The sequence below is a fragment of the Pavona decussata genome, unplaced genomic scaffold (assembly GCF_977016875.1).
Source record: "Pavona decussata unplaced genomic scaffold, jaPavDecu1.1 SCAFFOLD_468, whole genome shotgun sequence".
Classification (NCBI taxonomy): Eukaryota; Metazoa; Cnidaria; class Anthozoa; order Scleractinia; family Agariciidae; genus Pavona; species Pavona decussata.
The window spans coordinates 1,810,581-1,824,756 of record NW_028145806.1 but is presented as its reverse complement, the minus strand read 5'-3'; the positions used below and the strand labels follow the sequence as shown (position 1 = coordinate 1,824,756).

Sequence of the window (14,176 nt, the reverse complement as noted above, 5' to 3'; positions counted from 1 at the left end):
CTTGGTCAATTCCAATGAGAAGGTTGACTGGTCCTGTACCACGGCAAATGTTTTCTCTCTTCATACCCAAATTGTGGGTGATATTTTTACGTTGATCTCCAGTACATTGTCGCTGATACAGGTAATAACCTATACAGTACTGTGCAAAAGTAATGAGAGTGAAATTTACGAATTTCGAGACATTTCACCTTTTTTTTCGATGAAAGCCAGTAATTTTTTTATCGCCGAACTTAAGGCGAATTTTCAAAAGCGTTAATGACTCGATATTTACGAAATTGTATGCCAACGTTCCAGCAAAAATTGGAACGACAATTCAAGAAGATTCACAAAATTTTTGAAGGAAGTCTTTCCAGATTTCAAAGATTACTTCGAATTTTCGAAGCCTGTTTTGAAGAGTGCTGCGAATTTTCAAGTCTAAGCATAAGTACAGTAAAACAAGACTTTCACTTCCTTCATCAACACCTTGCATAAACAATTCCATTTGAGACAACGAGACATCATGGTATGAAATTGGCATGGCAACCGGTTTTTGTAAATGTCATCTTCAGTGATTTGTTATCACACTGTTTACAATGACTCCAACATGCCAGAGGTTTCACTTTACACTTGAAAGTGAATTCAATCTCTTCAGAAAATGGCTTGCAGCCTCAAGCCATGTTAAAAAAATGGAGACGAAGGTTCTTTGGTCAGCTATCAAAGCATGGTGGGCTTATTCTGTAAACTTGTTATGGAGGTTTTGCTCCCTGTTGAGTTCATCCTGTTCGAGCGCCACATTTTGAGTTCGCCCCTCACATTACAAGTTCAACCCTTACATTCAACCGAGTTCGCCCTGTCGGTGTATCGAATTTGCTTGCTATTTTTAATCAAATTTTAATAGCCTAGTGACTTCTGTTGCCACGCAGTTGACAGAAAAAAAGAAAGAAAAGCGTAAAATAAGAGATGATATTGGTTATGACCTTCACAGAGTTTGTTTACAATTCAATGCATCGTCACTAAAAATATATTTGGAAGTTAAAATACGGTCCTTGAGGACGAAAAAACAACTCTTATTAAAAATATAAGCGGATTATTATCGGTCATTTAAAACAGCTAAAATTGCGAAAATCAAGAAAAGAAAAGAAAAAAACTGAGAAAGTCGTTCTCATCCTAAAATCTAGCCAAAGGAGCCGTTCAAAATGACCCGCGCCACAAAGCGGCAGGTCAGAGATGGAATGGAGTACTGCTGGTCTAATCTGCGTGAGGGCCATAGAGATAGGAGTAGCCTTCAACAGCTGTCTTTCAAACCCCTCAAACTCATCCCATAGGTTGACCATTCTTACTTGCAGTTTGCAATACGACTTTCTTTGGATGCGGCGAAGTTTGCATTCAGATACTAATCTGATGTGAAGACTGGCGATTCTTCACGTAGCAGCGAGATGAGCATGTACAAAGGAAGCTAGCATTTACCTTGACCCCATTGTGCCATCCCTCCACATCATTATTCATGCGGATGGACTGGCAGTATACCCGGTAGGCTGCGGGTAGCCAGGTGGTGCTTTGTATCCAAGTGTCCTTCGCGTACAGCACAAACTGCTGGAGCGGTGCTGTTGTTGCTTTTTGCTGAACCCTCTCGAAAACAGGTGCTATGTCATCTTCCGGAAGGAAAGGCGTTGCCATTATCTTTTAAAAAAGAGAATACATCCCCTGACCATGGGTATAGGTTCCCTGTAATCCAAGTTCTTGCAACTAGAAAAGTATGACAAGAAATAAAAAGGAATTAGTCAGTTTTTTAGACTGATTTTGTGGTTTTGTTCAAATTTCAGCGATTAATTCATTTTAATTTATTAAGGGATGATTCATTATTTATGCGGATGACAAGGTTGGATAAAAAGTGACCGGGCCATGAAAAATTCCGCCCCTGAAACAACGGGCTATGAGTATTTTAAAAAGCAGAATGACCGGGTTCTGAAAAAAATTCCTTTAATGATAGCAATAAGAAAGACACTTCGTCACTTCAAAGTATTAATCCTGTTAAATATTCTTGTACTACAGCTAACTATATCAAACAAACTTTTTAATATTATCAACATGATATTTACAACAAACCGTACTTTCCAAACTTTATAAACAAGCTAAGCGCAAATGACGAATTCTCACAAAAAACGATGTTTGCTAACTTTTCTGACTGTCAGATTTAACTGGATAGTAAACTGAGGAATAGATACCTTGATTTAAACGTGGAGGTCCAAGCTTTAGCATTGTAATGTATGTAAAGTTGATACATATAATTTTTACATGTGTCTACAAGTAGAAAAGGATCGAAGCGACGTACTGAGAAAATTTACTAGACATGAGGCTTCTCACATCTTTGCAACGCCTGTTAGTTTTTAACATCAACTAAATGTTATAGTAGTTGTGAAAGAAAAAGTCAGTACATTAATTTTCCTCAGAATCATTTCAGTCATTATCCTCTGATAAAGACTGTAAAATATCCTTTGAAAATTTTTTTTTATTTTGTCTTCCATCGATTGAAGTTGTTCCTCCATGCGCACTGTCAAGCTTGGAGCGAAAAAAAAAACATTCTTGTGCAGAAACAAGAGGGCATTGTAGTGGGGGCGAGGCTTAAGTGTGGTAAGGAAAGGTAAATTAGCTTCCCCAACTTCCAATGCCTTCTTCAAATTGATATCACCTCCATCATTTACATCTGCAACTTCCATCATAACTTCTTTGCTGCAACAGAGCTTGCTGAGTACATCTTGCCTTCTTTATTTTGTGCTTTCATTTTACTTTTCTTGGCCTTTTCAGCATTATGGTGGGCACGTTTATGTTTCCGTCTTCTTTCTGCACTGGGAAGGCTGAACTTGTGCCTTTTTGCAAGTTCTTTGAGTTTGTTGGACGTCTTCTCAGACAGCTTCTAATTGGCTTTTGAGACCGATAGTGGCTGATAATGTTTCTTGAATGTAAGAAAACTGCTCTTTGGCCCATGATTTTAGCTTTGTAGACGATGGCTCAAACAGGTTTTCTTTCTGCTGCTGTAACTTTGCCTCGATTAATTCCGCTTGTTTGATTCTTTGCTCAACTTCTTTCTTGGCAGGCACACAGGTTGGAACATCCTGCAGCCTGAAAGGAACTGGCAATGACCTTACTCAAAGGAGAAGGTCATTCCAAAACGGCACTTTTTTCCCTTTTGTCAAAAGAAAGATAATGTAAACTTTAGGTACTCACCGAAGTTTTAACTTCCAAAGAGCTTTCTATCCTTATGAAATCCTTGCTCAAAGTAGCCCAAAAATCGTGCACGAGCACCGCCATCTTGGAATATACTTAGCAGCCTGGCGATGCTTGCGTGTTGTCATTGAGTTCAACGAAAATGGCTGAGCCGTATCGTTTCGAGGCCGAGCGTGTAGGCGACGTTGACGAAGGAAACAAAGGCTATGATAAGGAGAACGACGGAGTAAAAAGACTGTTGAACTTGAATTGGTGCTTGTGCGGGAGATGCAAAGTGTGGGAGACCGCAAGAGAGTGCGTTTGTTTTGTAGAAGAACCGGAGTCGGAAAACAAGCTTGAAGGTACTTTGCTAACCAGTATTTTTCAGGATACGACGATTTCTTGTTCTATTTTCTATTTTTTGGTTTTGTAATCTTCACTGAATATTACATTTTTTTGGGAAATAATGTAGTCTTGTCACTTGATGCTTAGACGTCTTCATTTATTTTGTTGCTTTCGTTAATACAAAACCAAATTTACTGAGAAAACTTAACACTTAAAATCCCTAGCAGCTAGCTGTGAAGCAGTGCTATGACAGTGGGGGTGTAACTATGAACAGGGCGGTCTTCCATTCAAAAGTGTTTTTTTGTTTGTTTTTTTTTTTTATTCATAGCAACGACACATACAAACAATACTACGTTACATGACTATTTGAGTTACACTACTATTACTACATTACATTGCTTGACCTACTTACAGAAATTGTACTCACATTGCTTGTATTCTTTTTAACTAATTATGAAATAAATACCCGTGCTACGTCATGCTACATACGATGCTAACACAACACACACACACATACACACACACGCACCCCACCCACACATACAAGAGATAATAAAAGATTCCCCTTATTCAACTTTCATACTTAAAGTGCTTCACGCATCGTAGTTGCTGAGAGTGGTCCACTTAGCTCTATATTTTTCATAATTAGAATTTCTAATGGCTATTTGCCTTTCACATTTGATCTTGCTGTCTAGTAAGGCAAGAAAGACCTTTAAATTTGGAGTCTCAGACTGGTTTCTTGCAAGAAAAACATGATATTTAGCAATAAGAAGATAATGGTTTAACGCGTAGAAGGTGGTCGTTTCAGGTTTGTAACCGTACAGGATTTCAGTATTCCTAGGACTAATGTTGTCAGAGCGCTTAGCATTCCACCACATTATGTCTTTCCAAAAGATTTTAACGTCGGGGCATTCGCAAAGCATGTGAATAAGCGTTTCGTTCGGAAAGAGGCAGCGTTCACATTCTGGAGAAGCCTTTATATTCATTTTGTAAAGAGAGTGATTAGTGGGTATGATGTTATGAATTAGTTTGAATTGGAAGCTCCTCAGTTTGTTTTCGACTGTGACTTTAAAAGGAAGCTCGTATACTGCCTTTACATTCAACCCTTGTTTTCTAAGATTGATTTCAACGATGGTGGGAGAAAAGGATCTTTCTGCAAGCATCACACGGGCTTTTTTTGTAGAGGAGATGTCAAGGGATGGAACTGGTTCGTTCTCGCTCTTAGTGAAATTACCTACGATTTCGCTTTTCCAAATTTTAGGGATTGCCGCAAGAACACCAGCATAATCGAGAAAAGTAGAGCGAACGCTATATTTGCATTTGAAGTTTTCGAACGAAAGGAACTGGCCATGGATGTTTAGGAGGTCGCTTATTTTCAAAATGCCTTTATTAGCCCATGATCTATAATAAAACGATTTTCCGTTTATCTTTATAAACCGATTGTTCCAAATGATTTCTTGTTTGTATTCATTTGCGTTACGTGGATCTTTGAAATTGAGCTCTTGCCATACAGCTAAAACGTCTTTATAAAAAACAGAGATTTTTGAAGTCGAGTAATTTAAGATCGTAGTTACATTGAAATAAGAGAGTTCCACCGACCTTACCTAAAAGCGAATCAAGGAGGGCACACCAATGGCGGTCATTTGCTAGACAGTAACGATTAACCCACGAAGTCTTGAGCGATTTAACAACGTCAGCAAAATTGAGCATATTAAGACCGCCGTGGCTTATTGGGCCGGTCAGAGTTTTTCTTTTGACTTTATCTGGCTTAAATTTCCAAATAAAAGAGAAGATATTGCTGTTGACTTCTTTTACAAATTCTTTGGGAACATTTAATATGGAACAACTATAAACAAGTTTGGCGAGAGCTAAGTTTTTGACGATGGCAATTCTGCCTAAGATCGTTAAATGTCTACTTGACCAAGTATTTAGAACTTTTTTGAGTTTGGCAAGCCTCTCGTCGAAATTGATTTTATTCCCAACCTGAACATGATAAGGGAAAGCGATTCCAAGCGCAATGACGTATTGCTTCGGCCATGAAATGCCAAAAGGTTCTTCTTTGCCTAGTCGGCTTTTCAAAGGACCAAGCCAAAGACCCTCGGTTTTAGACTTATTGATTTTCAAGCCGGAAAGGTCACCGAACTGATCGGGAAGAGTTAGGAGGGACACCGCGGATGAATCGTCGCGAATGAAAGCGGTGGTGTCGTCAGCGTACATACTGAGTTTAGTGATCTTATTTCCGTTTTCAAGTCCTTTGATTGATTCATCGATTCTTATTTGGTGGGCGAGTGGCTCCACAGCTAGAACAAAGAGTAAACCTGAAAGAGGACAACCCTGTCTAACACCCCTTTGGAGAGAAAAAAATTCCGACGAGTAGCCATTATTTACAACACAGTTAGAAATGTTGGTGTAAAACGTTTTGATCCAGAGGAAACTTGGACCGAAATTCATAGTGTTAAGCACTTTAAAGAGAAAGTCCCATTCTAAAGAATCAAAGGCCTTTTCAAAGTCAAGGAAAAGTATCATTCCGTCCTTGTTTTCATATTGTTCAATTATATCCGAAATTAAGCGAATATTTTCACCAATAAATCTACCTTTGATGTACCCAGTTTGATCACCGTTTATCAAGTACGGAAGTACTTTCTCTAAACGTTTCGCAATACATTTGGTTGCTAATTTGTAGTCTGTGTTTAGAAGAGAAATAGGGCGCCAATTTTTTAACAGAAGAGGATCTTTATTCTTTTTTGGGATCAGGGAGATGATTCCTTGACTCTGAGAGATAGAAAGTTCTCCTAGTGAGGCACTGTGATTGAAGCAGTCTATCAAAGGACCAGAAACATCGGGCCAGAAACGAAGGTAAAATTCTGCTGTTAACCCATCTGTGCCAGGAGTCTTGTTAGGTTGAAACGTTTTCAACGCGGCAAGGCATTCCTCTGCGGTTATCAGACCTTCGCAAAGGTCTTGCTTTGTGCTGTCGAGTTTTGGTAAGGATTCACAATCGAAAAAGGTAGAAAAGCGTTCAGCTGAAAGCTGGTTTTGAGAGGTGTAAAGCTGATTGTAAAAATTTTTCATGGCGGTTAATATAGTTTTTGGATCCTCTACAGTGCTACCGTCAGGTGTCCTCAGCTTTGTTATATGTTTCTTTACATAACTTCTTTTTTCTAAGTTAAAAAAGTATTTGTTGCATTTTTCTCCTAATTCATACCATCTAGCCCTACTCCGGATAATAGACCCTTTAGTTTTTTGCACGGCAATTTCATCTAATTCGATCTTGAGTTTTCTAGCCTTGTTTACAAGGGAGCTATTTTCTGGGGTTTCGTCGATACGTGAGCTGATTTTCGCTAGCTTTTGGAGGAGGTTCAATTCCGTGCTTCTTTCAGCGTTGGCTTTCTTTTTCGCAAAACGAATTGCAAATATCCGGATCTCCATTTTCAACATTTTCCAAAATAACCTTTTATCAGCAACATCCTTGTGTTTTTGGGTGGCGTGTTTGATGATGAAGCTTATTTTTGTGAGGAAATCTTCATTTTCTAAGAGTGAATTATTAAATTTCCAGTAGCCTGGGCCTCTTTCTTCTTGTTTGTCTTCAGGCTTGATCGAGATGGTGACAGGGGAGTGATCTGAATCATGATAGGCGAAAATGTCGGTTTTCGAAACGCGGCATAATAAATGCTTCGAGATGAGCCAGAAATCCAGTCTACATTTGATTTTCCCGGAGCTATTTCTCCACGTAAACTGTGTATCATGTGGATGTCGTTCTCGCCAGGGATCAACTAGGTCATAGTTGCAACGGAGTTCGTCGATCGAATGTATTACACTTTTTTTGAATTGAATGTCTTCACCTCCAAATTTATCGGGAGCGGACAGTGGGCAGTTAAAATCTCCACCAATAAGAATTTTGTCAGTTTGCTGGCCACGAATAGAATCGGTTATCTTCTGAAAAAATGAAATTTGCTGGTTTTGGTCATTTGGGGCATAAATATTAACGAGGCACAATTCGTCTTCGTTGACGGTGGTGTTTACAATAATAAATCTGCCGTTTTTATCTGCAGTAACATTCGTCACCTCTTTGCTGAGCGAGGGACTGAAAAGAATCATAACACCTCTACTGTGTTTTGAGCCGTGCGCAAAGAAAATGTCACCTCCCCATTCTGCTCGCCAAAAATTTTCCAAGCTAGCATCGCTGTACGTCTCTTGCAGAAAAATTACATCAAATTTTCTAATATGAAGCCACCGGAAAAGTTTTCTTCTTTTGATAGATTTGTTGAGGCCTCTTGCATTAAGAGAAACTGCATTTAAGGTCATATACACACTAGATTTATGAATTTCTTTCTAACGCAATTCATGAACCACAGCTTGCAACGTTCGATAGCGTTTAGCCTTGCGATGGAAATGTTTTGTGCAGATGGTGTATGCGCTGACAACAATTTACAATACGTTGAGTAAGGCGGGTACAAATCACGATGAGTACAACAAGTGTACTATGGCAACTAACACTTAACATAATAGAAACACTAATTAAACTGCGAAGCAGCTTATTGTCTAGAAGGGAATAAGTGCCATTTTTTAAAGGCATGTTGAAAAGAGACAAAACCCTTCTACAAAACTCTCCGCCAAAATTTAAATAATTAATTGATGAAGCGAAAGGGAAGCGAGGGTTTTGAAAGGGAACGTTTGAATAATGTTATGTTACATGTGGGAGAGGGTGGGAAAGAAAAATATTTGATTATAACCTAACGAATATTGTCCAAATCTTCGACTTCATATACTCTATGTACTTGATCGCTTTGGGACTTCCTGACGAAAATTTTGCCGTCAATGGTCCAGGCGCTATGCCAGTTGTTGATCTTTTTAGCTTTTCTTACTTTAGCGAACAGTTCACGCCTATAGTTAGTTAAGTTCTCATTAATATAAACAGCTCCTGCATTATGAAAATAGTTGTTTAAACTTACTGACTTCAGGTGCTTCTTGGATTTATAGAGTTCATTTTTGGCTCTGTATGATCTGAATCGTACAATGATTGGTCTTGTACCGCCGTTAGATCTTCTCGTAGCCATTCTATGACAGATGTCGATGTCGTTGTTGACAATATGTACATTGAGAACCTTTCCAAGCTTGATGATCTTGTCAGACAGATTTTCTTCTGAAGACTCAGGAATGCCGTGAATTTCGAGATTATGTTTTCTAGTGTATTGTTCAAAATCGTCTATTTGGCATATAGCGGTGTCCAGATCGCTTTTTAGACCATCTAGATCGTCGTTTAAGTCGGCAACTTCATCTTCTGCTTTGCGAACTTCTTTCTTGAGCGAGCTCACATCTTGTTTCAGCTTGTTATTCTCCGCCTCTAATTTTTCCAGTTTGTCAATGTGGAACTCTAGCGACTTCTGCAGTTCTTCGTGTTGCTTGCGCAAAGCTCTGTTCTCTTTAAGAAGCTCGTCAGTGTTCTGTTGTATTTTGTTCAGTGCGATCCAGATACTCGACAGATTGACATGCTCGACCATGTGCTCTGTAGTCTTTGCAGTCTTATTTGGAGGAATTTCGGGCGAGCTGCTGCTACTAGGCCTTTCAACTCTCTTCCCTCCAGTGATGGGCGGACTTTCGTCGCATTCGCTTACCTTTTCAGCCATTTATTACGAAGCGGAGAGCTACACAGGACGGACTACTCAAAAACGCTGCCGTCCATCTTGGCTCTCCCCCAGGACCGAGACCATTCAAAAGTGTTCCAGTGATTGTCTAGATATTAATTGGCCCAAATCTTAATATTTTTCTTTTTCTTGTGTAAACAGGGATACGTTGCATTACAGAGCACAATGAGTTCTCTGTTGTTTGCCTTGACAGAGCAGTTCTAAGAACTGCCATTGTAGGTTTTCATTATGTAAATAGGTCACCTGTCCCTTCTCCTATGCAAAACCGGTAATTCGAACATTTATGGTAAGTTGAAAGCATTCAGGCGTATCTTAATGGAACCTTGACACCTGCCTTGCAATTAAGTCTTCTTTGCTACCACGAGGAGTTGGTGCAATGTTTTGCGGTAGGGCTGGCCTTTCCAGTTGGGGAACATTAATGACACCCAGCTTCAATGAAATTGTGTCGTGCAGAAGATCGTGGACAAACTGGAACGACTTTTCTTCGTATACGGGTTGGCAACCCAATGCTTCTGTAGCTGTGGATAGACGCAATTGTAGCGCTGTTCTCCTGACATGGTGGTTGCCACTTTTCTACCTACATTGCAGTTGTGATCAATTATACCAAGCTGCGTTCTGCTCTTCATGCCATTGTAAGAATAGTGTTGATTCTTCTGTACATACTTCTTAGCCATGGAGCCATGGAATACTTCCAAACATCCGGTTTGAATAAAATCCGCTAGGAGACAGACATCCTTGAGGAGTTTTGCTTTCCATACCACTTCCTTCAAGGCACTGTGGGCAGGAGATCCAATTGGAAGCCTTACCTTGTTTCTCCTCTGCTCGCTTGTCAGTTCTTCGTGCTTGCACGCAGAGAACGACAGAAATTCCGGCCATTCATGAATGCCGGCCACGTGATACACAACTGACTTCCATTTCTCCTGACAAAGTAGCTGATCCCTGTCCGACGAAGCTGCGCACCACGAAAGGTGATTAACAACAGATGCTATCCACGGCACAAGGTCCGAGCACTCTTTTTTCTTAGAAGCCGCAACAAGATCTTTGCGGACGGACTTTGCCAAATGCCATGGGTTGAATCTGTGTTTGATGTTGGTCTTGTCATTTCTCGTCATAGCAGCAACTTGGACGTGCCTTCATATTAAATAAAAAAGGAATGTTCATTCACCGAAATACCGATGTCAATTAAATTTGCGTACTTATCACTGTGTACTGTGTAATCGAACGCAATGTACAAGAGTTTACGAGCCAGTACGAATGTCCTCTTATGTAATCTCTACTTAATCTCAAATGGCGATTTGTTACCCAAATTAGCAGGTTATCACTTCTCTCCGAAATAGTCGAAATCGTCTAAAAAAGCGGCCAACGAGGAGACACGACGCATGGGTTCGGAGGGAAACCATTTTCTCAGACGCGGCGATTTTAACTGGTAAGCCTGTACTTCTAAATATGAATAAAACAAATTAACACAATCTTCAATTGTTTGTACAAGGGAAGTTGTCTTCTACTAGTGTCAAACGATACATGGGGTAAAACTCACATTGCAATATTGACGAGATATTTGCTGGACAGATCTAAAGGTACTCAAGCCGTGACAAGTAAGCAGCTTAGACTGTATTTAAAACAACAGGGTCTAAACGTCGGCGGAAGTAAGCAAGAGCTAGCTGAACAGATTCTGAGACATGCATAATTGGTGGAAATGGAGAGTGGCTTTGAAGTATTGTTCAAACCCAATGAAAATGTCATGCAAATTAATTGTTGGAACAGTACGAGGCATTGTAAGTAAACAAGGTAGTTGTCTCAATATGAAGTGAGGAATTGTAAGACCACGAGACGCGGGTTTGTGTGTAGTCTCATCTAGTTTTGGTATGCGGGGCGGTTGGTATTTAAATTTTTTGTCTGGGTTAAGGGGGTAAAGCCATGCTTTTCACCATCTCGTTCGCATTTCTCAAACATCCCCCTCCCTCCTACTAATTATTGCAGAGTCCTTTTACCTGGATAAGGTACCTGTACCCGGTAAACGTTTATTACCTGTCTGTAGCTAACATGTCAATGAGTTGCCCATCCGGTTCTAACTTGTCAAGGCACCTCTTCAGTCCCTCCGTCTCCATGCAATTAGAGTTGGCAACTTCTGATACTTGCACAAGGAAAAAATCGACAATCTTTTCGGTAGTCACCTCTATCAAGCTGTAAGTTCCATACTTTGCGTTGTGCTCTGGACTGTTACATAGTCTGTCCCTGGCAAGCGCAAGAGGGTGTCCCCTAAATGACGGCAGAATTTCGTTCTGCTGGGTAAGGTAACCATTGTTGACCACTGGCCAAAGATACTTCTTCCTTTCTTAAAGAACCTGATGTTACACGCACTCATAAGCGCACTTGCTCTCGAAAAGTGATTTCCTGTGAAAAGAATTCCGCCAGCGCAAATAAGGTTTCCCGTTGCCGTTCCCTTCGTAAACGGTTGAGAAAACCAAAGCTCGGTGTGACCAGCTATGCACACGGTAGTAACACAAATTAGGCTTCCTCTCTCCTTTAGATAAGCTTTTTTCAGAACATCACCACAATTTCTGCAAATCTGAAACAACTGTTTCAAACAGCTGTCAAACACAATTGACCTTCTCTCGTTGCTCGATTGCTCGTTGTCTTCAAGCCAATTGCTACTTGGATCCTCAGAATATTCTTTGTTTTCATCGTCGGAATCCTCCCCTTCAGAATCAGGAAGCCATTCTTCGTCTGAGGCGTTTGAGCTGCAGATTGACCCTGTGTCACCTATGTCATCGTACCATTCCTCGTCAGACAGATCAGGCATCTCCGGGTCATCATCAAGTGGACTAATTTCAGGGTCAGGCTTTGTTAAAACATTCTCAGGGGCACAATCCAGCTTTGTTTTGCCATATGTGTGGTCCATTGCAACTTTCTTACGCTTTTCCTCGGGTGTCATAATGGTTTGAACCACTGGGTTTTCAGAGACCATGATGAGTTCTCTGGGTGGGTCCGTTTGTGTCCTGACATCAACAAAATGCTTCATGATTGACTCAAGGATAGGTTCCGTTTCTGTCCCTACATCAACACAATGTTTAACAGCTGCGGGATCAACCTTGATTCCACAGTTGTTGCCAATCATGCCTGTTTGGTCGACATTCACGAAAAAATGGCTATCAGGACCAGCCTCAAGTAGTTCTACTATAGCCCAGCTATCTTCATATGGTCTTGCAGGCACTTCAGTCATTTCCTCTGCCCTCGACTTCTCGATTATGGACTCAACTGCCTGAAATAAACAGTTAACCAGCGATGTATGATCAAGAAAGCGAAAGAGTAACACGTAGTCTACTAAACCTTGGCAAATTTTGGCTTTCTGTCGCCTTTAAACAACAACAAAAACAATGCGGCACCTATGAGACAAGCTCTTCTCGAATGCTGTGCTTTGTGAGCAAATAACGGTAAAATTCAAAGCGGCTAGAAAATGTTCATCTGGACTATTTTTCAGGTTCTGATAAGCTGTGGCTGGCTTAAGAAATCAATTAAGGAAAACGTGCCCTCATGTTAGCCGTTTATAAAACAAGAAGAGAACAATTTTGAACATAAAGCTTATTTGAAGAAAGAAATATAACTTACCTCTTTTCTCCGTTTACTTGCTAGTCTCCGTTCGCTCGCAGCTTGCTTTTTAATGGAACTAGACTTCTTGAAAATGGTTGGAACTGCGTCTGGTTTTTTCTTCCTTTTTGCGAGTTTTACCACCGAGGAGATTATGTCGGTGGTCCACTTCAAAACAATCCTCAGTGAAGTGATCGGAATAAACATACAAGTGTTCTACTTTTGGCAAGAACTTTTTGTCCTGGCCAAGCTTGATTAGCCATTGCTTTGCCAAGTGTTTTCTTTTTACTGGTAAACGATGGAACGAAATACCTTTTTTGCCGTCTCTTTGAGACCTATTTGAACAGTACGGTGCTGAACAAAAAGGCATGACTGCAAAATTACAAGTCGAGTGTTCAAGCTTCCCGCGAAACTTCATGTTAAACTCAATGACGTCACACAAGCATCGCCAGGCTGCTAAGTATATTCCAAGATGGCGGCGCTCGTGCACGATTTTTGGGCTACTCTTAGCAAAGATTTCATAAGGATAGAAAGCTCTTTGGAAGCTGAAACTTTGGTGGGTACCTAATGTTTACATTATCTTTCTATTGACAAAAGGGGAAAAAGTGCCGCTTTGGAATGACCTTCTCCTTCAAGTAATAAAATTTTTCTCCAACAGGTCGGTTATTCTTGTCACTGAAACTGTCAAACTATTCGGCAGCCGTTTCCTCTTCCATCTGTCTCTCCTTTCTTCAATCCAGTAGCTTTTGAACTGGGCCAGTAGATGTGGCTGGGCTGACTCATACACTTGTGGAAGAATACTGTGATAAAAATACTGCGTGGGAAATCTTGGTTGGGGAATCATGAATCTCTTCCAGGGTACTTCTGGGTCTGATGGTTCTTTGGGGAACTCTGCAGTTAATCTACCGCTTTGAAATGTAAGTTTTGCCTGCAGTGAAATCCTTGGCTTTCCCAGCTGAGGATGACTTGAGTGAGAAGACTGAGAAGAAGTAGTTGGTTGGCGAAGCTTCTCAAAGTTTAAAGGCAGCTCTTGCTTGTGTGTGCTCTAGTTCGTCCTCCAATAGTGTGACTGCTGTCTCCAGGTCATCAAACCCTGCTTCTCGAAAATTATCAAAGTACTGAGACAAATTTAATAAGTCTAGTCAAGAATGCTTCAAGACTTTCATGCCTTGTGACATCTTGCTATTTACCCATCGGGTTTGTGTATTACCCTTTCGTTGTCCCTTATTATTTGGGTGGCAATGCATAGTCTGTTTTTGGCCGATCCAGTCTGTTGTAAGGTTCTTGCGATGTCTGGGGCAAACAGTCATTCCTCTCTTCTCTTCTTCAGGGACATCAAATTTTCCTGCTCTGTTGAGAATCAAATCGGTTTCGGAGATCTTTGAACCCGTCGCGCCACGCTTTCTTCCCAACCA

At 40.5% G+C, this 14,176-nt stretch overlaps 1 protein-coding gene and 2 pseudogenes across 1 annotated transcript; 1 reads left to right on the top strand and 2 right to left on the bottom strand.

Moving 5' to 3' along the window:
- Nucleotides 1-14,176, bottom strand: part of LOC146450389 (uncharacterized) — a 286,459-nt pseudogene that overhangs the window by 49,847 nt on the left and 222,436 nt on the right.
- On the top strand, nt 3,127-9,445 carry LOC146450407 (uncharacterized). The gene is made up of 2 exons (XM_085100403.1): nt 3,127-3,545; nt 9,315-9,445. The coding sequence occupies exons 1-2, from the start codon at nt 3,347-3,349 to the stop codon at nt 9,443-9,445; spliced, it is 330 nt and encodes a 109-aa protein (XP_084956529.1). The 5' UTR covers nt 3,127-3,346.
- LOC146450406 (uncharacterized) lies at nt 9,446-13,276 on the bottom strand (annotated as a pseudogene).